General features: G+C 39.8%; 1 protein-coding gene across 1 annotated transcript; it reads right to left on the bottom strand.

The window, feature by feature from the left end:
• Window positions 1-2,103: 2,103 nt before the first annotated feature.
• On the bottom strand, window positions 2,104-23,834 carry hs2st1b (heparan sulfate 2-O-sulfotransferase 1b). Its single transcript, XM_008407745.3, has 7 exons — window positions 23,227-23,834; window positions 19,251-19,474; window positions 17,573-17,658; window positions 15,972-16,110; window positions 5,201-5,298; window positions 4,866-5,023; window positions 2,104-3,053 (listed from the first exon to the last, which is right to left on the bottom strand). Exons 1-7 carry the CDS (start codon window positions 23,348-23,350, stop codon window positions 2,827-2,829), a joined length of 1,056 nt encoding a protein of 351 aa, XP_008405967.1. The 5' UTR covers window positions 23,351-23,834; the 3' UTR covers window positions 2,104-2,826.
• Window positions 23,835-25,737: the final 1,903 nt, after the last annotated feature.

Genomic DNA, 25,737 nt, shown 5'->3' with positions numbered 1-25,737 from the left:
AGTGTGGGCTTTTTTTTTAATTGAGATGAAGTAATTATCAGACTGTATTCATCTCGTTAATGAAACAATGTTCCAATATGCCTGCAGCAAAACTGCTAATTGAGTTCTATTTTCTGAGACAGGAAGCCTCTCCTTTGCCCATGACCACAGAGCAACCAAATGAGGATAGGGAGGGGCTTTTTTTATCTGCCCATGTCTGTGTGGACACAAGAACAGACTGTGGACTGGTGGAGCGTGCTGGAGCTCGGTCCCCACAGACGGTGCCCTCACCCTCTCCACCCCCCCACCAGTCAGAAGGAGGAAGTAGCTGCTCACACAGCTGACTTCAGCAGATCATCCCGTCCCAGTCGGTTATTTCACGCTTTCACTGGGTAAGTACTCCCTGTTGAGGGAGATATAGCAAAGCAATTATTCTGTAATTATGAAGCCAAAAGAGTCTGAGCGCTTCAGCCGTCCTCTGAAAGGGAACCGCAAGACGATGCAAAACGCCTCAACTTATCAGTCCACTGCCATAGAGCAGGCCCCTCCAGATGTCTGCCTTTATTTCTGTTACAATTAAATGATTCAGATCATCAGCTACAAGAAGTTTTTACATGATGACTTCATTTATTAACGGAACAAAAAAGAAATCCAAACCAGCCTGGATTTTGTTGAAAATCTGATTTCCATGAGAAATTTAAATTGAAAAAAGCTGAAGAATATGTATTCAGATTTTTTTTTTTTTTACTACTAATGCAATCAAAGGTAGATTTACATTTCCAAAAGTTCATTCAAATCCTTTTAAGTATAAAGTTATGTTCACTGAAAAATAATTGGAGTTGCACAGAATGAAACTTTAACAGCTTTGAAAAATACGACTTCAATGATTTCCCTGAATGTTACTTTGTTATATGTGTTAACTTATTGGGTTGAATGTATGTTTGTAGAATGTTTTTCATAAAAGATTTTTTTTCCCTTTCATTTTGAATTTATGTATATTTAGTTTTTAAGGTTGAGTGTGTGGAAGAGTTGACCCAAGGAGTAGCTGTAAGGAACCACTTCCGAAAGAAAGAAAAAGATTTTAGCACCAACAGATTCCACCAGGCATGATTTCTGGACTTCACGACGAACCTGTTTTCCTTACCAGATTGACCTTTTGACCTGTAGAACTCTGACTTTCAGTTAGATGGACAGTTATGTTGTTTTTTTCCCCTGAATCACACTGAACTTATGAGTCTCTAACCTTTATCCCTGACCGTTCTGAGTGGTCAGGGCTACAAAGAGCCACAGAGACTCGTTGGGACTCGAAGATCGGATCTTGAAGCAGAAAACGGTGCCAACAACTATGGCTTGATGTTACTGGAGAGAAACCACTCAAATGACCATTTCAGAAGAGTGGTCAAGCCTCATGCCAAAATGATGCTAGTATCTTGGAATATGAACACAACTCTGTTCATTTCAGAGACTAACATTATAAAACTAGAACAATAGATGGTTGATAAATGTCAACGTTCATGTGGACAACAGCTTCTTCAAGCTTATTATGTCCAACTATAGGTGTTAGCATTTTAGCACAACTGCATATTGTTTTCCAACCTAGCAGTAGTAGTCTCCTGCTTTGTTCCCCACACCCCAAAATAAACCAAACATATCAATTAAGCTAAGTGCACGTTAGCCATCTGTCTGGATGGGAAGCTCTGGTAAACCCTGCTAATGAAATGTAAATTGGAAATGCTGGATTCCAGGGATTTTAGCATTTGATCCAGGAACTGCAGTCAGGAGGTGTAGTTTTCATGAAGAGGAAAGTGGTGCGCATAACTTCAATGGGAAAAAAGAATGCCGGGGAAATGGGTACCCGCTTTAGAACGACAGAATAACCAGCAATAAAAAATAAATAAAAATAAAGGTTTTAATGTGGGCAGCCGACCTAGCATGTAGCAGAAACGGGTTCAGCTAGCTTATGACAAGCTTATAAGCAACATGCAGTTCAACATGTTTTTTTTCTTGCCCACTTTAAAATCTTTACATTTTAGCTGGTTACGTCTATTTTTTTAATGTATTTTTCAGTACAAAATTAAGTCAAACTATTCTATTGGACATTAAATGAACCACAGAAGTCAAGCATTATGCAGTCATGTTTTTTTTTTATCAGAATATTTGTGTAGGAAGTGGGAATCAATGTGAGAACACACACAAGTGGACAAAAGAGTTCTATTACAATAAAGGCACTATCAGTCTGATTCTGGCTAAAATCACCCTGTACTTCCACACTGTGTTCATTGATCTGATCAATGCTTTTCTCTCCAGCTTCAGAGAGAGCAGGTCTATGAAAATCAGCACTACATCTGTGACAAAACAGTGACAGGATATGTTAAAGGTTTAAAAATTAAAGACCATCTCAACATGATCAAAATTAGAAAGTCGGGAAGCAAAAACAATACAGTGGTCCACTCGTTCCTGGCTTTGCCCCTCCTTTTGGTCCGTAATTGAGTTTACAACTTGTTGATACAATATGTACAAATGCAGCTTCGACCAAAAGGAATGAGTAAACAAGTTTTGGTGGAGAAATCATGAAAGAACTCAAAGCAGAAGAAGTTTTGTTTTTTCCGTAGTCACAGTTTAGAACAAGTTTTAACTGGTTGGATTAGGTTGAGTTTGGTGCCTGTTAACCAGCTAAAGCAACTGTCTCAGGAGATGCACTTCCTTCACAGCATAGATTTTTAGTCCAAGTTTCAGTTTTCTCAACAGCAAATAGTTTAAAGAAAAACCTGACATATTTCTGCTTGACCTTTAACGGAACAGTCTGCAGCAGATCCAGTGGAATAACCTCAGAGTGCAGCTCGGCTCTCAGCTCAACTTCGGGTAGATCTTTTCGTAGAAGAAGCTCTGGGCCAGGACGTACAGTTCGCCGTCCTTCTCCCGGACGGTATGGGCGCGCACAAACTGGAAATGTTCCAGGGCAAACTCGTAAAATTCGTTTTCGATTTTCCAGATGTCTGACTGCTGCAGCTTGGCGATGGTTTCCTTGGTGGGGGGCTTCTTCTCGGTGGTCTTCCTCAGATGGGACTTTTTGCCTGGAAGCAACAGAAGAAAGTTTTGAGGAGTTCTCTGAACACACACACAAGCTAATCAATGCAAAAACATAAAGGTATTTAATAGAGATGTGCCGATCAGGTTTTTTCCGGCCGATACCAATACCGATCACCCATGAGGGCCGATACCGATCACCGATACCGATCACATAATTTTTTTTTTATTTTTATTATAAGCACTACCGGTTACATTATGTGGAAAAAGGAACCATGAATTCACCTTAATTTAGACAAAAACTTGTTTTTAATAACTTTGTCCAAGAAGAAAACTAAACAAAACTGCAAATTGTACTGCTATCAGTAATACCATCTTTCACAGACCGATAACATATGAAGGCTCTGTAGAGGCCAAATAATGCAAAGAGCCAAAATAAAACCTCTCAACATTGCCAAAAAAATTCAAGTATAAAACTTAACATTCAAAGGCAAATACAGGATCCATTACAATAAACAATCCAGAGTTACTGAATAAAAACTTCCAGATAGCATGGCAGCTAGCTGATTACTGCTAGTTCTGATTGGCTGTTTCTGACTGAGGGGAGTAATTATGCAGAACAGGGAGGAGATCGATTGTTTTTTCAGAGATTATCTGTCTCGTGTTAGGACAGCAAAAGTTTTTATACGCATGTAAAAATTATGTTTTTAGATTAGATGCTGCAGCTTTAGACAGAGGTTCGGTGTGAGAGTCACTACCAGGTGGAGCAGAAGCGGCGCTCCGTCTGTCAAATATTACTACCTGTAGCGCGTAGCAGCGGTTCAACGGCGAGAGCAGAACCAGTGTCTTACATCGCAGCTCGAAGACTTAAATAATTTTGCGGGTTATTTGTGTAGCTTTCTGACCGTCATGCTAATCCGGGTGAGTGTTTGTAGCTGTGCGCTGCTTTACCTGCTATCTGATCCTCCATATGTCTTTTTTACTGCAGTGAGCCTCGATATAGCCAAACTCCTCAAATATGGCATTGTTTTTATGTCGTATTAGATTTGTCGTGTTGATGCATTTTGACGTGATTCATTTTTCTGCCTCAACACTCAAACTTCCCCAGTCACTCAGTGCGTCATAGTTCCACATCGCTTAGGATTTGTTGCTGCGCGTTTGCGCAGTGGGAAGGAAAAAGGAGACCAGCTGCACAGGCAGGCTGCGAAATGAGATGCAGGTGATCGGTATTGGCAACAAGAGCCAATGATCGCCGATCACCGATCATGCAAAAATCGGCCGATTGATCGGTGTCCGATCGATCGGCACACCTCTAGTATTTAATATCAGCCAGGTTTTACTTATGAGACCAATGCTTAATGGTAAGAAATTACAAGCGTCTGCCAATACCGATATTAGTAAATCCCTCGTTTAAACTGTTCTTTTCGAAGGCCAAAATATTTATGCAACAAACATCGTCCGTGACTCGCATGTCAGTCACAAGTCAGTGACATCAACGGACCCAGTGTGACTGTTCTGACTGCAACTTCTAAAAATGCTACTTTTGATTTTTTTTGGCCGTCATCAGTCCGACATCATTTTGACTGACGGCAGTAGATACAGATCCTTCCTTTACCTGCCACAGCAGCCATTGAACCAATCAAACAGAGTGGGATATGACTGAGTCACAAGGCCTAATGCAAAAACACAGAACTCTGCTTTAGCTATAAAAAAGAAAGGCACAATAGGTCCAAAATTGTACACCCAATTTTTGTAATTTGTAATCCAATTGTTCTAATGAATCATTGAGAGTCTCAAATGCATGACGTTCACATGGATGACGAGAGAAACAACAGATCTGCTTCTGCCTCTGCCGGTACCTGATCTGTAGAGTTCTGTTGCTCCCTTGAAGAAGCGCGGCAGAACAGCCTCAAGGATCATGATGAAGTCCTCCAGCTCTTCAGTTACTCCAACCAACAGATACTCATTCACCAGGTTGTACTTGGCCTGTTCCAGAGCCCATCTACTGCCGGCATTCCTGCACACCAAATGTCCCAGACTGACTGTAATCACCTTTACTAGACGTGTGCAAGTAAGTCAAGCGATTCCCATGTAGATATTGTGCCTTATAAGTCAGGTGTATCAAATAGTTTTGACTTGACTAACTCTAGTCTAAATTGCCTTTAATGACAATTCTCCTAGGCAGCCCACCTACCAGCACTCTGAATGGTGACCACAGAAGAAGGGGATCTGCAGCCAAAGTTTTTCAGGAGCACAGTCAGACCCTCCTGATGAGACACATTCATCAAAGGTCTGAAATAAACCAGATGTCAGCAGTTATTGTAGATCCAGATAAAAATAAAAAAGACATACATTGGATGTAAAATGAGCGAGAGAGATATATAGACACCCTTCTGTCAAATTTTAATCCGAGTTTGATGGATTAAACGTTATCAAAGCCCGCCCCCTTTAATTACCCCCTCCCCCATAGGACGTTTGTGACCTCCTGACCTTCCCCTATGGAAACTTTGTAACCTCCCCCCATAGGATGTTTGTGACCCTGTGACCTCCGATAGCCTTCAGTCAAATTTTAATTGGAGTTTGAAGGATTAATTGATATTAAACCCCTCCCCCCTTCCTGTGACCGGACATGTCTCTGCGCGTTGCCTCTGCGTGTTGCCTCTGCGTGTTGCCGTAGCTGGATTGAGTTTACCTCAGCACAGATCCCACGCACCTCTTTTCACTCAAACTGGACACACGCTGACCTGTATGGATGTTTACATCAACCCAGCTGTAGTATCGCTGCAGGTATTTGCCGTTTGTTCCAAATGAGATGGATTCATGGAAATGAATGGGGATATATTCATAACTGTGGTTTCAGGTTCTCCCTGCTACTTTTATTGTGGGTTTTTTTTTTATCGCAACATGCTTAATAACGCAACAGGGGAAAAAAACTCATTTACTCAAAAATGACTAGGAGAGGGCAACAAAACTCAACTAAACTGACAGAACAACATTAACTGGTCCTGCAATGCAATCAGAGAAGCAAAATGTTTTGGGTAGACTGTCACTTTATGCTGCGGTGCTAAGAGTAAACAGGAGATCTCACAAAGGGGCAATTCATAAACACACAGTGAAGAGGCTGAGATGTTAGAGAATGAGAAGCAATTAAGGCAAGATATGATCTGTTTAAGGGGATCCTCCTCACTGACGGTTCAAAATAGATCCAGCAGAGGCTTAGAGACAGTTTCTAAATGTGACAGATGTGTTTAACTTCTAGAAAAATACTCTATAAAACACTTGTACTAATTTGTTTGTTTATGGGTATTGTCATAGGTAAAATCTTTGATTTTTACACGTATGCATGAGTTGAAAAACAGGACAAATACAAAACTTAAATTTATGCACATTTATTGACTTGCATTCACGGATTTAAATGTCTACCATGCATTTTTTATTGACAGTAGTCCCACCTTACACATAGCTCCTTGTGTTTCCATAGCAACTAAAACAAACAAGAACCTGACACAGGTTGTTTGACATCATCATGCCACCAATGTTCTCATCTATGATGTCATAAAGGTTCAAAAGATTTTTATCATCATTTGGAATACAGGAATTTTCAGTTTGCTCTCCAGCTGCCTTAGAATCCACTTTCAGAGAATTTCACACCCTTTCAATTTAAAAATGATGCTATCGATCGGTTGGGGCCTGGGCTACTTAGCCTCTAAAGGAGTGGAAAAACTTCTAGGACAACATAAGGAAGATGTTGTCGAAGACCGCGAAGAAAATATCAGGTGGAGATATTTTGGGTTTGAGGAGTTAATTCCAGAGGACCAAAGCCACACGGACGTTTCCGCCAACATCGCCAGTGCCATTTCAGGTGTCGTGACGAGATTAACAAGTTTCACCCCTGAAGATGCCGTGGCTTTGGAGACCATCTGTGCAATGAATTGGGAAACTTGCTCTGAGGACACAGATGAAGAAAAAGATGACATGGACGCTTCCACCAACCTTGTCAGTGCCGCTTCAGGGGTATTGACACCTCTAAACGATTTTACCCCTGAAGATAGAGTGGCTTTTGAAAGCAGATGTGAACTGGACTTGGAAACATGCCCTGGGGACGCAGATGAAGACCAAAGTGACATGGACGCTTCTGCCAACCTCGTCAGTGGCACTTCAGGTGTCTTGACAAGTTTGGCAACTTTTACTGATGAAGCTCCTGTGGCTTTGGAAAACATCTGTGGACTCCATTTGGGAACTTGTCAAGGGGACGCAGACACTGATGTCTGTACAAGTGTCGATGTTCCCCTTGACAAAATGGACCTGGCCGTTGAAACGAGCTGTGACGGCCAGGAAGATGCGATAAATTTAGAACCGGTCTATGAGGATCAATTGATAGAAGAGGCTTCTTCTGTTGATGGAAACTCAGAAGACAGAGTTCAAAATTACGCAGACCATTTTGATGGCATGGACGCTGCAGATACGGACGTCGCCTCAAAGGAAATCCCTTCTTCTAACACAGCTGCTGATAATGTTGTGGCACATTTTGAAGAAGTTTCTGAGCATTCTTCAGAAAAACCATCTTCTTCAGAAATTCTCACAGAAGATGACATTGAATTCTCCGAAAATTATAACAGGAGGGTGTTTTCCTCTAGGCAATCATCCATCCTGGGGTATTTAAATTTGGAGAATTACGTGCCACCTTTTGACAGAATTTCTGAGTGTTCAACATCAGAAGAAATGGATTCTGAAGAAAGCTCAGAACATGTTCAAATTGAGCCACAACATCATGAAAGCAATGATGTTGAAGAAGTGGATGTTTCTTTTGAGGAAGTCCCTTCTGAATGCAGAAATGCAGGAAATTTAAGGTCACGAGTTTCCAAGTGGCTTCGCCAGCAAGGCAGTAGGTTGGCTAATCTCCTACCAAGGAGAAAACAAGTAGCAGTTCACATTGGGCACCTTTTTTGGAGTTGTTGGAGGGGTGCTGGAGAGTGTCCCTCCAAGAGACTTCTTGTTCTGCTGGGGGATTTCAACACTCACATGGGCACTCACAGTGAGACCTGGAGGCTTGTGGTTGAGAGGATCGGCCACCCTGATCTAAACCTGAGTAGTGTACTGTTATGTGACTTCTGTGCTCATCATGGACTGTCCATAATGTACACCTTGTTCAAGCATACGGGTGTCCATATGGCCATGGCACAAGGACACCATGGCCACAGTTCTATGGTAGACTTTGTTGTTTCCCATCTGATCTGTGGCTGTATGTCTTGGACTCTTGGGTGAAGACGGGCAGAGCTGTCCACTGACCACTCCCCGGTTGGCATCCTCCCCCATCATCAGTCAACTTCCAGTCAAACCAGAGAGGCCCAAAAGTGTTGTGAGGATCCTGGCAGAGTCATCTGTGAAACAGAGCTTCAAATTTCACCTCTGGAAGAACTTGAACACATTTTGGAGAAAGTGGATAGAACATTGCCTCATTGTCAATGAGGCTTATCGGAGATGTGGCCACAAGATTTTTGTGCCTGTTTTGGGGACAACCCTAAAATCAGCTCGTAGGCACCAGAAGGGAGGTATGCTCTCAAACCAAAGATAGAGAACTATCAGGTCTTTTTGGACAGACACCCTGGAAGCAACTGATGGATACTGGCAGTCCAACTAGCATGCAGCTCGGGTGGTCGCCAAGGGAGAAACTCGGGTGTAGAGGAAGTTCCCAGAGCCCATGGAGAATGACTTGGACCGATCGTCATAAATTGCGGTTTGTAGGTCATGAGGTTGACATAGTGGACCCATGACAAAAACACAAAATCCAGGCAGCACAGGTGAACAGCGACCGGAGGCAGCGGACGGAGGCGAGAAGACTGCGGCGGACGGAGGAGAGAAGACTGCGGCGGACGGAGGCGAGAAGACTGCGGCGGCAGGAGGCGAGAAGACTGCGGCGGCAGCGGACGGAGCCGAGAAGACTGCGGCGGCAGGAGGCGAGAAGACTGCGGCGGACGGAGGCGAGAAGACTGCGGCGGACGGAGGCGAGAAGACTGCGGCGGATGGAGAAAAACAGGATGGCGTTCAGGAACCAGCCATGCCACCAGCTGTGCAGCCTGATATATACTGCTCAAAAAAATAATTAGCATGCTCCTCCAGGCTATGGTATGTTTTTTTGAGCAGTGTATATATATATTGTTATTTTATTTTTATTATGTCAGTTTTGGTCCTCCATATAGTTTTGGTCCTCCAGGCTATGGTATGTCCATACCAACGGTCCAGTCCGTTGGGCAAATTGTAAACTTTCTTAAAACAATTCAGTTGATTTATATAACACTAATTTACAATAGGTAATCTCGAGACAATTTACAAAAAAGTAATTTCCATTCTACTTAACAGTGGAGAAATTAAAATGTATTAAGTCAGTAAAAAAAAAAAGTTAAGTTATTCGAGTTAAAAATGCAGATTGTATCATGTCATTGACTTGACTTGTTTATATGCTTCCCCCTGTTCAAATTACTTTTACCCTGTAATGTCTGATTTGATCTATATTTTCAGGGGGACCATGTGGAACCAACATGTACATTTGCTGCCTTCTTTTTTTTGTATCTTTATTAATGGACACAACTGGAGTTCCATAAAGTCTCGTAGTAAAAGTCACATTAAGAAGCAATCAGAACGCCTCATGCTGAACCAATCCTCAACACAACCATCCTCCAACGTTTGTTTAACATGTCAGAGTTTTAACAAGAAACAAAAACACAGAACAACCGGTGAAATTGTTACTTTATAAGTCAGTGTACATTTTATCTTTAGGTTTTATGTAACACCATGCTAATAAGCTACAAGATAGTTGGTAAATAATATCACACTGAACACAAATCCTAATCAATAACCTTTACTGTATTTGCTCCTTTCTTCTTCTTCTGCAGCCCCTGAATTAACAGGAACAACTGATGTTTGTCCGTTCTGTAAGAAAAAAAAAAGTTTTGTTTCTTTTACATTGTTGTTTTTAGAGCACACAAATGATACAGCACTTAATAAATTAAAATAAAAGTTGTTCATTATATTCATTTAGCCACAAAAGGAAAGTTATTAGTTATACTCTACAATTCAGAGGGGAAAAGGTTGTAGACATGTTAATGAGATCCACATTTTTCCAAAGTTTTGACAAACCTTAAAGTCTCTTCGTCTCCTGGAGTCGTTTCAGTGAAGTTAGCGTTCATGGAGGGAAACTTGCTGTCGCTGTTCTGCTCAGTCAGAAAGTTACTAATGTCAGAAAAATCTGCTGTCATGTCATGAGCAAAAAAATAAAAATAAAAAAAAAAATCAACAAGCATGTTTGCAAAAATAGAAGTCGCATCGTAGTTTCACTTAAGACTTATAAAATAGTTTCATGATTTTGGTTATGGTTGTAGAATTTAAACTGAGGTAACTAAACAATAAATCGTTGGGTAGATAGTGTGAAAAAGAGGAGATATTAAAGACATAAATGGCTGAAAATGCATCCATTGTTGAAAATGAAACAAACTCATGTAACAGTGTAATGATTTGAGTCACCAAGCTTCATGCTTTCCAAACCGTTGCTATTTGGTCAGTTTGATTTCAGAAGAGCCGATGACATTTTTTATTACAGAAACATAAAAATTACTCATCTTTAAGATGACTAGAACAAGACTCACTGCGCACACTGATGGCGATGAGTTTGGCCAAAAGTAAAACATTCAGGATTCCCAAAGCCACACCGAGGCAGAGCCTCTCTTTGGAGCTGCTTGAACCTTAAGAAAAACCTGAACCTTAGCAAAATGTAATGCAGTACATGCTAGATTTATCTGTAACGTTTTTCTTACCTGTGTGATTAGATGCAGTTTGTCTAACAGGCTCCATGTTGATGTAAATTTCCTCCATCGCTTCAGACTTTCTGCTGGCTTTCAACACTAACTATAAAATCCACTGCAGTCGTGAAACTAAGTGAAAAACTGTGGGAAAGAGGTGAGATGTGTCTGGTGTTCAACATAAAAAAGTAACATATTTTAGATATAACAGTCAAATAAAGAAATTCATGAGCGCGGTTTCAGTATTATTTTCTTAAATATCGTACACAACATAAGATTCTTGAAGGTTTCAATAGTTTATAAGTTCATATTTCCTGATTCGGTTCTGTATCAATGAATATTTATTTCTCCTTTGTTTTCCTTCAGCTCAGTTAATCCTACTCATAATAAAGATGTTACACTTTTCTATCGATGAAGAATATAATTGACTTTTACATTCATGCACAACTTTGCTTTCTGTTGTATGGTATCAAAAATTAAAAATAGTTTTAAATCACCGATATACGGATGAAAAATACATCTGATGTTGTGATGTTGCTGCTCCTTGTGTCCAAACATTTCCTAAAGGGTAATAAATTGTTGGAGCAGGTGACTGCAGATGACTGTATGGACCCCACAGTTTTACGGGTCTCATTCTGTCCTGATAACTAGTCATAGTCTTTCTTCCAGTAAATACAACTATCATCTTTGTATTTTTATTTCTAAATCCTCGTCTAACCCTATCCCTTGTTTTCTCACTATCTCACTCCAGTAGCAGAAACACTGACATTAAGAAACAACAATCCCTGAATTGCATTATCAAACTTCTATAACCGCTGGATCGAATAATTATAAAATTGTATGTATTTATTCATAGTTTAAAGATACATACTTTTAGGACTGCCGTTTAGTAAAAAGCTGGATGAGCTGTCAACTAGTGGCTAAAACTCAGGCACCATGTCTTCTGAGGGAGATCAACAGTTTGACAAACAGCTTGCTTTGTGAAGCACCGCCTCACTGGGAGGGAATCGAAAGGCTAACATGCCAATCAGGTGCAAGTTGGGCGGTTTAAAGTAAGAGAAACCAGATACTGCATTCAAAGCATGAAGAAGACCAGCAAGCAAAGCTTTCACAGAAAGAATTCTGAATATCAGAGTACAGGAGATACAGGATAGAAGATTTGACTGAATCAAGACATTGTCCAGAAGTTCAGACTGGGAAGCTAACTGGAACATTGCTAGCCAAGTATGTGGAGCAGGAAAATAGGTTGTAGTTACTTAAATTTATGCAAACCAATTGTCTCAAAAGATTCAATTACTGCAACATGTAAAAGACAAGTGTAGTTACATTGTGTGATTTTGGCAAACAATATTCTTAAACTCATCCAAAATATTATTCAATGCAAAATTTATTTTACTTTCTGCTTATAGCAGCAGCAATATATTTACTTCATGTCATTACATGACATACATAGTTGTACTGTTCAAAACATCTCGGTTTGCTTGAGTAAAAATGGAGTAATGTCTGTGTATGTTAAAATGTTAAACATTTACCACCCAAAATTCTCACCACTTTCAAATAGTTCACTTTTTATTTTATTCTAGTTGTTGCAGACTCAACTTAAATAGATAAACTTGTAAAGCATCTTTTTTTTTCTTTTTTAAATCCAAAAGTTCCTGCCGCTTGTTTAAGATGAGTACAAACAACAAGTTGATGAGAATTAAGTGATGTTCACTTGAACTCTTTTATTAAGCAGAATGTTTTATTTTACAGTGAGGAAGGCCGGAGTCTAGCTTTAGCAGACGGCTGGAGGCATCTGACCCGCTTCAAACTCAGTACCTGTTTGCTCTACGGCAAAAATTTGGTAAGATTAAATTTAGTCGGCTAAAGAAAGTCAGACGGTGCATTATGAGTGAAATCTCTTGAGGTAGTCAAGTTTCTTGTTTGTTCAGATCTTGCTAGTCATTTCCATAGTATGATTACTAATTAACAGTTGATTCTTTTGTGTCTAATTGCAATCTAATTATTCAGTTCACAATTGAAGTTTTATTATCAGGATTCTGCAAATAGAATATTTTTATAGTATATTTCAATCATTCCTTTCATACAGTCGAAGTTCCCTAAAAAGGATACATTACCTTTCTGTGAACTATAATTTTGATTCCTTTCAGTATCATGATATTTTACGAAGTCTGACTGATATGATCTTCTTGAACACATACTGATGCTTCACTTTGATCATTTATAAGCTTATTAGTTACAGTTACTTATCAGTTACTGTCTGTTAGTGAACATTAGTGAACAGACAGCATCAAAAGCTGTAGATACTTTTAAAGGTAACAAAACAATTTACCACATTGTGACCAACTCTCGGAGCCTGGTTGTGTAGTGAGCATGTTTTATTATTAGGTAAAGTGTAGCAATTAGGGCTGAAACAATTCCTCGAGTGATTCGAGTACCTCGATTATTAAAATTCCTCGAGGAAACTTGACCTGCCTCGAAGCTTCGTTAATTTATGTTTTGTCATTTAGTGCACCGTGTTTCAGCCGGAACATTATTTGCGTTGCGCGGAGCTCTGACTTCCGCCTCTGAGTTGTTGACGGAAGCTAAGTGTTAGCGGCATAACGTCCAATCTTCAAGTTCGGCCCGCAGGGATTTTACTGATTGGTGATAATTCCGGGTTTTCGTCGTTTTTGTGGGACCAATAAACATCCTTAAAATGACCGGCGCGATGCCGGGAGTTTGGCAGCCTTTCTGCTCCGGAGCTGCTGGTTGAACGGCGGGAAGAAGCTGAGGAGGATTTATACAGATGAGCGGAGAGACTGAACACGGCGGGCGGCTGAGGGTTGATGCTTACAGGGTAAGAGCAGCTTTACGGACGAACCGCACAATAAACTTATATCATCCCGGTCTGAACAAACGGGAGGCGGAACATAGCTGGTAGATGAGTTTCTGAACAGAGGAGCCGTAAATATCCCGTATTGCTTCCCCGGTCTACAAAAAAGTAACTGGTAGGGAAGCTCAAATGTGGAAAAATTAGACTGATGTTGATATCCGATAGTAACACTGGTGTTATGGAAGATTTAGCAATATTTTATTTCATAATTGTTTTTATCCGATTACTCGATTAATCGTAAGAAAAATCTACAAATTACTCGATTACTAAAATAATCGTTTACAACAGCCCTAGTAGCAATAGCAAGTCAATATTATAAGTAGGACCAGGTGTCAGAAGATGTAAGTCTCTGTGAGAGGGGCTACTTGAGAAAAAAAACTAAGATTCACTGATTGAATTGTTGGTCGATAGCCAGCATATATTTGAATTTGTGCAACAAACATTGAAAGGAAAGCAAAAACTATATAAAACCTGAATGATCATTCAGTTTGATAAATATTTACATAGAGCATCATTCAATAAATCAATAGAAATCTAAGTGCTCACATCAAAACATCAAATCTAAATAAATAGAAATTGTACTAAATACTTTAATACAGACTGATGGTTGACACTGTTCATTTATAAGTTTTTAGTAGTGAAACCTTAACAACTACATGTGTACTATATTTTGTTAGTGAACACACTTAAGCATGTAAGATAACAAATGGAAGGAAAGAATCATTAGTGTCAAAAAACAAAACGTATAAGTCAGAGACAAAAGCTGTACGTAATTTTAAAGGTAACAAAATGTTGGAGCAACTCTTGGAGCGTGGTGGTGCAGTGTAAAAACTTTAAACTTTGGGGAAAACTGAAAGATAAATATGAGCAGTAGCCTCACCTGGGCCTGTTTAGTCCCTGTCACATATTCTTAAGAAATACATTTACAGATGAGGAACTTTTACTGAAATGTATCACACTAGCAAATGTTGAAGAAAAAAAAAATCTATAAGTTTCAACCAACCTTTACTATTTTGGAGAAAGCATGAAGCACTGAGAAGATCAGTGTTGATACAACAGCAGGAAAAAGACTGAAGCAAAGTAGAATTCACAATGATGCGAGGACAAATCCTGGAAAGGCAGTGATGTCAGAGTTTGTCTTTCACTTTCACTGCAGAAAACTAAAAGTTACATTTGAGTAGCCTCATGTAGGCCTGTTTACTACTTGCCACATATCTTTAAGAAATGCAATTACAGATGAGGAACTTTTACTGAAATGTATCACACTAGCAGGTGTTACAGAAAACTATCTATAGAGTTTAAAATTTAAGTGACTGTTTTCGGAACGGATGAAGGAAATTACAAACTCAGTCAGTACTGACTAGTCGTGCTACCTTAAATATTTACAGTAAAACAGTTAAAACTGTTGTTTTCATTCAGAGGTTCCTACCCACTCTTATGCAGGGACACACACACACACGCGCAAATACTTTGCTGTGCTGGACAGAGGTCAGTCCCTCTTACCATGCTATAAGTCTGTTGTTCAACAACACCAAATAATGCATCGCAAGCTAAATATTTGCAGTAAAACAGTTAAACTGTTGTTTTCCTTCATAGGTATCCCTCATACCTAGCTATAAGTCTGTTGTCTAGCACCAAATAATGCACTGTAAGCTATTGTCAGAAGGAATGTCTGACATATCCTGTGGGTTTCTCATGCTTGAGGACACACACGCACGCACACACATGCAGCAAGGCTCTCCTGCCCCATTCTTTAATGACAGATACACACGCACGCACATGCAGCATGACAATCTGTTTAAAACCTGAGATAGTTACATTATTCCTAATCGTATTCAACATGGTTTAGAATATAGTATATTTATTTATTCACTTACAAGTAAATGATTCCTATTGGTTAATTCAAAGAGTTCGGGAGGAGTTAACACTGAGCAGATGGTCACAGAGGGAGGTCAGGAGGTTACAAAGTTTCCGTATGATTAAAGTCTTTGTTTTCTGGGGGGGGGTATCCGGTCACAGGAAGGGGGGAGGGGTTTAATATCAATTAATCCCTCAAACTCCAATTAAAATTTGACTGAAGGGTATCGGAGGTCACAGGGTCACAAACGTCCTATGGGGGGAGGGGAGGAGGTCACAAACTCTCCATAGGGGAAGGTCAGGAGGTCACAAACGTCGTATGGGGGGAGGGGGAAATTAAAGGGGGCGGGCTTTGATAACGTTTAATCCATCAAACTCGGATTAAAATTTGACAGAAGGGTGTCTATATATCTCTGAGCGATTGGTGCAACACAGACCTTCTTATCTCCCTGTTTCCTTCGTCGAAGGCCTGGTCTGTAGTCGTCTCCGAAGCGCAGGAAGTAGTAGTAGGACACGAGGCGCTCTATCGGATCTCGTACCACATTTATGTACATTGGCTTACTTTTCACACCGTATCTAAACAAAAACAAAAGCCAGACATTATCAGTGTGTATTTTAAGCATGGTAGAGTACCACAAGGTTCAATCCTGGGAACCTCTTCTTTTAATATCAACATGCTCTCACGAGCTCAGTTATAACAAGAAATAAGATTAGTCACTATTAGTTACCACGCAGATGATTCACAGCTCTACATTATGATCTCACCAAGTGACTCTGGACCCACACAAACACTCGACTGATGCTTAGAACAAATCAATTTGTCAAATCCATAACTTTCTCCAGCTGAACAGAAACAAAACTGAAGTTGTCATCTTTGGACCTAAAGAGGAATGATCAACACACATCTTCAGTTATGACAGCTAAAAGGTAGATTAGTCCCAAAATCTGGGTGTAGCGATGGACTCAGTCCTGAATCTTCAGACACATAAAGAAAGTTACAAAGTTGACCTTCTATCACCTGAAATTTCCAGGATTAAAGGACCAAGCATGATTTAGAGAAACTCATCCATGGTCTTAGTCGCATTGATTTCTGCAACAGTCGCTTCACAGGTCTGCCTAAAGTTCTTCTACTGGCTCCAGTAGCTCAGATAATAGACTTTTAGATACCGCTAGTTTATAAATCACTGATCTGCTGTTGTATCAACTTTCCAGATCACTCCGGTCTTCAGAGAGGTCATGGAGAAGCAGCATTCAGCTTCTGTCCACCACAAATCTGGAATAAACTTTCAGAAATGTGCAAAGATGCTGAAACACCGAGTTCCTTTAAATCAAGGCTAAAAACCCACCTGTTTAGAGTTGCCTAAATAGAGTTGTCCAAAATATGTGATGTATATTGATGATTCTAACGATGCTGAGAGACAAAATGCAATGTCTGTTACTGCTTCTGCATGATGTGTTTATCATGTTTTCATGATGTAAAGCATTTTTGACATGCCTTGTGGCCAGTATTGGCCAGCAGTGATTGTTGGCCAATATATTTGATGACATTTGAAGTTATTTTTTATTTTAATGTAATATTTAGTCAGTAGGACAGAGTCAAACGGCAGAAAATGCACAATCAATCAAGTTTATTTGTATAGCGCACACTGATATTGCGATGACAATAATTATCTTTCATAATCATAAGAGCAGATTCTGTACTTAAGAGCAGCTTAGCCGCAGCAGAGCGTGAAGCCGCTGTCCTTGTGAACTGATTCGGTGTTATTGTAACCATCCACCGCTGAACAGTTGGCAAGATCCCTGCGATGCACGCCAACAGAAGGTCGCTCCCTCTCTCTGAGAAACACTTAGACCATTAGAATAATTACCCGTGATCAGCGGGACGATAGAGTCAGGGGGAGATAAGGACAACAATGCTATTAATCAACACTAAAGCACAAGCTGGCAATCAATATGTGACCCCTCTCTTTATCTGCTCTGCTAACTGCGTGTAACTTATCTGGATATTAATGGTATTACAGGAAATGAAGGGTCTTACTTGGAGAAGTCCAGATAAGCGACGTGGCCGTGATAGAAGCCAGGCTTCATCTCTCTCCATGTGGTGACGTTCCGAACAAAGCGCACCTGCAGGTAGAGATAATGGGACTTCATTGTTGAGCAACAAAAAAAAACAAACAATATATTTAATATATTGGTTCGTTTTGCACAGGAGTTTAAGTGTGATTGGTTGGTTAAGACATTTGGATGTAAAAATTCCTCTTCATGTTCCTGATGTGATGGTAGCAGAAGGGAAGGTGGGGTGTGATGTACCGCAGACTGGATTTCAGTTTGACCGTGTTCACAGAGTGTGTGAGGGCAAACAGGATATTACCTTGGCACCGGCAGCCAGACGTATAACAATACTGGAGCTGCGGAGCTTTTATGTGCTCAATGCAGCAGGCAAACGCGGTGAGGAGATGAAAACAAGACACCTGGAGAGGTGAGTAGTGTGTAGCCATGCAGTCTGTTCATTAATGTGTGATGGAATGGAACCAACAGTGCAGCACTGGGGCTGATCAAGCAGGAAGAACAGCTTTATGGAAAACAGACCGGTTTGTATATCAGTGGTCCAAAGTCCGGGTTTTTTTTCAAAGTAAAGGTGCAATTTGGTTACAGTTCAGAGTTAATTGCCTCGAGGAGTTTACACGGGAAACACAGGTGTTCTTTCACTGGATGTAAATCTTCTGTTCATGAAGGAAATGTAGATATTTTTCCACCATGGCCCTCGGTGGTTCAGGCCTTGCCATCTGTTTTACAAGCATCTTTTACAGCTTTGTATTTATCTGGACTTTGAATTCAGGTCAACTCCCAAAAAAGACAAAAGCAAGTTTTTGAAAATATTTTCCATCATTTGCAATTTCTTTTTAGAAAAAATAAATAAAATAAAAAATTGAATTTGGTATGAAAAAACTATTGGATATGTATTTAATTTCGTACCACATGTGGAGTGGCACAAATCTACATTTTTTTCTTTGGTGAAAAGATTTTAATTGTTCTTTTCAGACTGCCATGACAAAGTAATTTAAAAAACAGAGTTTATGAGCAAAAAATATATATTTAAATAAAAACTGGGTCTGAGTCACATTTGCTGTGTGAACAGTGCAAAGGGAACCAACAGGTTGAACAAGCAACGTTGGTCATAATCATAAGATGAACTGATTTATTGCAAAAGTTCTTAACATATCATTTGTCTCAAACAGACCAATAATAAGAAGCAGGCAATTCTCATTAACGTGTCTGAGCAAACTAAAAATATTTTCTGCTCTCCATTTACCACAAAGACAAAAATAATAAAAAATAAATAAAACTACCACACATCCTTTGTGTTGTCACGTAATAAACTGCTTTCAGAGGTTTCAAACTCAGGCGTTCTAGTCAAAGTGTGTAATATCTGCGCCTTCAGCATTTGGAGCCATAAAGGCTCGTCATGAGTTCTGCGTTTGTGGTGCCAACAAAACACTCTTTGCTCTGTTCATTAATATATGATTAGCATCACCATGGAAACGAGCAGATGCGAGGGGATTTTTTTGGTCTATTTAATGGAACATTTAAATGAAAATCTATTATTTTATGGTAATGTGAAAATAAAAGCGTCTCCGGCAGGATGAGCGTATCTGAACATTTGACTCATCCCTTCGCCGGTTACCATGGAAACAATGAAGAGGGAAGGCCCTCACCTGGTCCTGCAAGGACATGACAGGGTTGTTTTTGGTGGTGTTGATGTGCAGCACGTGGAAGCGGTTCCTGCTGCAGAGGTCGTAGGCGATGTTGGTGAAGGAGGTGCTGGCCGTCTTGGGAACCCTGTTGTAGATGATCACCGAGTCGTCGGCTTCACGCCCGCCGCCGTCCTCGCTGCGGCGCAGCTCCACCCCCACCACCTCGTGTCTGGCCATGGTCCGCTCTGGGAGGACAGAGGCCACAAACCCAACATCACTGACGAACCGGTGGACATTTCTGCTGCGTGTTTGCAGAGATTACCTATCTTTTGGCCATAACTAAGTAATCTACAGTACTTTCCATTGTGGTATTTGGTTAATATAAAGCCAAAGGTGACTAAATTTGTCAAAAAAAAAAAAAAGCATATTTATGGACATTTACAAGCAAATGTTTTATAATTTATTGATTTGCCTCCTGAATGACTTCTGGTGAAAAAAATTGACATTTTTGTCAAATCAGACAAAAATTTTAATGGTCAGGGATTCTGATAAAGTCTAGTTTCAGTCATGTGGACAAGTTTGGTAAGTTCAAAACTAGTCAGTGAGAACTAATCTGGTTAAGCAGAAGAAGTGAAAGAAATGATACATTTAGAAGCAACAGGCTCCTTGAATACATAGACGTTCCTTTTTCCACTTTTTATATAACATTTTTTTGTTTAAAATGATAAATACTAACTTGGAATGTGATTTTGTTCCAGTATTGGTAGTTTCTACAATGTTGTCTTTAATGGAGGATGTTGTGTGTAATTCACATTTTTAGGATTGCTCAACCACAAAAAAACTCAAAGTTTTTTTTTCAAATACAGTAACAAATTTAAATCTGTGTCAGTGTGAGAAAAGAAAATTGTCATTTTATTCCATCCAAGGATAAGCATTTTAATTAAGGATTTCTTCTCACAGTTCTGTAAAAGAGTTCATGTTTTAGGGAGGTAGATTAACATTTTATTTAATCTGACAGTAGTACAATTTAGTCAGAATGATCTAAAACTAGAGATGTGCCGATCGATCGGTCACCGATCATAATCGGCCGATTTCCGTGAAAAAGTGTATGATCGGTGATCGGCGATCACAGTCTCTTGTTGCCAATCACACAAACCGATTACCTGCATCTCATTTTGCAGCCTGCCTGTGCAGCTGGTCTCCTCTTTCCTTCACACTGCGCAAACGTGCAGCAACAAATCCTAAGTGATGTGGAACTATGACGCACTGAGTGACTGGGGAAGTTTGTGTGTTGCGGCGGAAAATTGAAGCACGTCAAAATGAATCAACACAACGAAGCAAATACGACATAAAAACAATGCCATACTTGACGTAGTTTGGCTACATCGAGGCTCACTGCAGTAAAAAAGGCATATGGAGGATCAGATAGCAGGTAAAGCAGCGCACATCTACAAACACTCACCCAGATTAGCATGACGGTCAGAAAGCTAAACAAATAACCCGCAAAATTATTTAAGTCTCCGAGCTGCGATGTAAGACGCTGGTTCTGCTCTCGCTGTTGAACCACTGCTACGCGCTACAGGTAGTAATATTTCACAGACGGAGCGCCGCTTCTGCTCCACCTGGTAGTGACTCTGACACCGAACCTCTGTTTAAAGCTGCAGCACCTAACTTAAAAAATAAATTCTACATACGTATTAAAACAATAAAAAAAAAAACAATAAAAAGATCCCAGAAGGAATAACACTAGTTTTGGTGAAAATAGCTCTGATTCTTTGCCATCACTTATGTGGTGTCCGAGCTACTTCTCCACTGCCAGCTGGTAACCAATAGTTACGCTATTGAGAGCTAATAATCTCTTCCCTGGGATTTCCTGTTCAAGAACTAACACAAGGTGACACTTTCACACAGGTACCTCAATTTGCGAAATGTAAAAAGAGAGAAACATGGACAAACACCAGCCACATAATTTACCTGCAACAAAGCAGAAACTTTCATTAATATATCAAAAGATTTCAAATCTCTTTTTCTGAGTAGATTAATAAGCAAACAGCTGGAAGAAGTGTGGACGCCTCCAGCTGTCAGAGGAGCGCTCAGAGCTGTGAACATGGGGGTCTTTCCTCCCACATAGAACCTGACCTGAGGTCACCACTGTGTGTTTGCAAGCCTTAATTAATTAAAAACAACAGCTCCTAAAGACTGAACAACTTTTACCTAATTCACGTTTTGATGAGAATATTGACAGGAGGCGTAATTAAAAGTGTTTTTTCCTCATTTTTTCTCTTCCCCTCCACTGCAGTGGAAAGAAATGAAAGCCAATTACAGGTGTGTGTGTGTGTCTGTGTGTGTGTCTGTGTGTGTGTGTGTGTGTGTGGGTGTGTGTGTGCACGTGTGTCCATCAGAGTGGATGGAACATCTTTTGACTCAGTCTTTCAAAGTTCAGTGAAGTTTCACCTGTATGATGGAACACAGCTGTTTATGGATCAGAAAAAAGAAGCCAAACAGTGAAATATTTGACATGTCAAAAAACAAAGGTTTTCAAAAGTATTCACAAACCCTGAACGTTACATGTTATGTACCATTTCATTTGGCTGCCTGACCCTTTTTTTTAAAGATTTTTTTGGCTCTAGTGGCCTTTATTTGATAGTTAATTGACAGGAAAGTGGGTAATGAGAGAAGAGGGAAGACATGGAGCAAAGGTTGCCAAGGCCGGGAATCGAGCCTGCGACAGCTGCGTCGAGGACTAAGGTCTCCATATGTGAGTTGTGCTTAACCTCTGCGCCACCCAGGGCTGCCTGACTTATGGCTTCTCCCTGCAATTACACGTTTTCTTTTGGGTTAGGATTTGTTTACGCCTGCCTCACCACAGCGCCCCAACTGTAACCTTTTATTCCTGACCAGATGCTGGTTAACAGCACAGCTGTAAGGTTTAGTGTACACATAAACCCGTAGCTCTGTGCAGCATTGTGCTGCTTAGCCTAAGGAAACTTAGGCTCACTTAGCCTAAGTTACTATGGCTGCTATTTTTCCAGTATTGCATACATGGCGATAATCCATATATATTGTGGAACCATTTAAAAATCCGATTAGATCCAAAGATCAGCAGTGCAGTCGCAGAATTCAATAGAACCTTTCTGATAACGACTATGTTCTGTTCGGTGCGGCACTGACTGTATGCAGTGACAGATTTAAAGCCAAAGAGACAAAAGATTTGATTTTTATCTTTTTAGTGTCACTTTTATAATAATGATAAAGAAACCCCCATGCTTTGTAGGATGTTTAAAAGCTTGAGATGTTTTAGAAGCCAACCCAGTTTTAAGCTTGTCAGCTTCCTCCCTGACCCGACTCTGCTGTTTTCCTCCGTCTCCATGAAGCTGTTTGTTCTCTAGCCAAACCTCTGAGGCCACAAACAGAACAGCTTTATTTATACTGGGAATAATTACACACAGGGGAATTGCATTTTATTTATGGGAATTAAATAAAACGAGCAACAGTTTTCAGACCTTAGATTTTTTTTTTTAAAGCAAACTATTTCACAACTATGCCTATGGTAGTGATATCGCATTAAACCCCAATGAAAATATTGTCATCCCTGTATGTATTACAGGGATGACAATACCACATTATGTGATATTGTAATATCACGCAAGTATCCTTAAATTTGGAAAAACATTTACTTGGTTGGGTTTTTTTCATCTAATTTTAAACGAGACTATTAATAATATTGTTTACCGTTGTTGTTGTTCATCTCTTTTGGAATCTAAAACCCAGACTTCTCAGACCTGAACTCAACCATACAACACTAAACAAAGTTCTCAAACCACAATTTGGAATCTTCCAACTTTATTTTCTTTGTGTTGTTGATTATCTCAGAGGAAATATCTAACTAAAACTTTAATCAGTGTGAAATCCCTTTAAATCTGTATGTCTTTGAAGATTATAGAACGTCTTGCTTACATATTATAGGTCCAGAGCAACAAACAGAGTTATCTCTTACCCAGTTTGGCTCTTGACTCGTCCAGTCTCTGGATCTGGTTCTCTATCAGGAGCATGGCCACTCCGAACGCCAGGACTGCTAGCAGCTGGATCTTGGGCGGCATCGTGCTCCTCAGCAGCCCCATCGAACAAGCAGCTGAACCATTCCGCGGACACGGCGAGCCGCTTATGAGCTCATTAAATCACTGCTAACACCAACAAAGAGTCTCTGCTGCTGGTAGCTTTCCACGGCCGAGGCCGCTTTTATTTTACTGGCTTCTGCAACTAAAAACAACAAACCACAGAGCGCGACTAATTAAGAGAGCAGCTACACAATGCAACAGTTACTGTGACTCATTGTTAGCAAAACAAACCAACACGGGCTAGCTCTGAGCTAAAGGTAACCAGCATCAGGGAGCTCGTGCCAGCCTTATATTTTAAAAAAAAGAGGCGTTTTTATTCTACTTCATGTCTTGTTCAACCGCAGAAAAATCCGCCCTGATATCCCCAACATGGTTTGTGATAGTTCAAATAAATTTCATTAAAATTAAAACCAAACTATTATCTCAGTGACATGCAGCAGCTTACAACCTCGGAGCAGAAACTACTTCTTCTGCCATCTCTATTAAAGTTGTATGCCGCCCCCTGCTGGAAAGCAATATGTTCCTCTAAGCAAGAAGAAAGCTAAATCTTTCCACATGCGCAAACCAATAAATAATAATACTAGAAAATATTAGAACATTTTAAAGTATTTCTCATGGAAATGTTACTGTGCCTGAGCCAAAGAGGCTTAGTCATGTTGATTGATAATTTAATGGAATAAATTAACCAAAATATTTATTGAAAATGTTTTTCTGTAACGGAAATGCTTGGAAGAGGCAGGGCAAAGTTGAGGCTATTTGCAAAGCTACCATCAAGTTTAACATTGTTTTTATGCAACTATGCCTATGGTAATGATATCGCATTAAACCCCAATGAAAATATTGTCATCCCTGTAGGCATTACAGGGATGACAATACCACATTATGTGATATTGTAATATCACCACTTCATTGTTACGCAAGTATCCTTAAATTTGGAAAAACATTTACTTGGTTGGGTTTTTTTCATCTATTTTGAAACGAGACTATTAATAATATTGTTTACCGTTTTTTGCTGTTGTTGTTGTTGTTGTTTATCTCTTTTGGAATCTAAAACCCAGACTTCTCAGACCGGAACTCAATCAAACAACACTAAACAAAGTTCTCAAACCACAATTTGGAATCTTCCAACTTTATTTTGGAAGATGATCCTGATCATCTGTCAGGATCAACTTCTGACAGATGATCCTGTCAGAAGTTCAGGATCATCTTCTGACAGATTAAATACAACAAATACATTTTTATTAATGAAACCATATATATCATCTCTCTCATGTTTCTTTGCAGTGAGCTAACAGTGATCCATATTGACTGATACATTATTCTACAAAACTCACTGGCTGCAATGTAGTGAAAACAATGCACCCTGTTCTTCCTATTAAAACGTCTAAGCATTTTTTAAATATTAAAAATTTATTTAGGGTATTTAAACTGAGGAGAAAATTACTGAATAAATTGTTAGAGTTTGACTGTTTATATCATTATCTCTCACCTGTGTGTATCTTAGTCTTTTGTAGTGTTTTATTTCCATTTGAACTTTTATTTGTTTTTATCTTATCATTAAATCTTGATGGAAGACACATGGTGTTGCTTCGCATATTAAACGTGCTTCATCAAGAAAACTTTTATTAGGTTATTTGACTTGAAGACTCGGCCTCTCCAAATTGCCCCTAGGTATGAGTGTGTGTGTGCATGGTTGTGTGTCCTGTGTGTCTCTGTGTTGCCCTACGACAGACTGGCGACCTGTCCAGGGTGACCCCGCCTCTCGCCCGAAACGTTAGCTGGAGATAGGCACCAGCAACCCTCCCGACCCCATTAAGGGACAAGGGTGCAAGAAAATGGATGGATGGATGGACTTGAAGACTCTAACCTCAACAGTGAACTGTTATCAGTAATGCACAGTTTACCCAGCAGATGGCGGCAGTGTTTCATGAATAAAGCTTTGTTAGCTCTGACACATGAACCAAGTTGTTTCATTTCATGTGAATTTGCTGGAACTCAAAGTCCAGATGTAACTAGTAGAATCATCTGTCTTCTAGGAGCTGGGTGAATGTAGATTGTTTCTGAAACAACTGTCATGAGGACACCGGCATTTTAATAAGGTTGAATTGTAATACTTTTTTTTTTTTTAGTTTGAAATACAGTGCAGAAAATTTTAACGGCTCTGTGTGACATGAAAAAACTGACAGTTAACTGGTAATAAAGCCTGGTGGCTACCTGTGCTTCATTTGTGTTACCTCTAACATTAGAATCTAAATTTGACATCCAATTCATCCATCCTGTTCATTTTTTAAATGAATAAATATAAACATCAAATAAACAGTACAAATCTATTTTAATTCATGTTAATGTTTATTATTTTATTTTATGTTTTAGCATAATGTAAAAACAAT

Source organism: Poecilia reticulata, chromosome 4 (assembly GCF_904066995.2).
Source record: "Poecilia reticulata chromosome 4, P_reticulata-male-v2, whole genome shotgun sequence".
Lineage (NCBI taxonomy): Eukaryota > Metazoa > Chordata > Actinopteri > Cyprinodontiformes > Poeciliidae > Poecilia > Poecilia reticulata.
Note: the sequence above shows the minus strand (reverse complement) of the source record. Positions and strands in the feature narration are given on the sequence as shown.

What these genes read in the sequence shown, in the direction of transcription:
- hs2st1b (XM_008407745.3), bottom strand. Translation starts at nt 23,350, where the DNA reads ATGGGGCTGCTGAGGAGCACGATGCCGCCCAAGATCCAGCTGCTAGCA. An exon ending in GCTTATCTGGACTTCTCCAA is followed by an intron (nt 16,111 to 17,572) that starts GTAAGACCCTTC and finishes GTTTTTGTTTAG; the next exon opens with ATACGGTGTGAAAAGTAAGC. An exon ending in GGTCACCATTCAGAGTGCTG is followed by an intron (nt 5,024 to 5,200) that starts GTAGGTGGGCTG and finishes TTTGGTGTGCAG; the next exon opens with GAATGCCGGCAGTAGATGGG.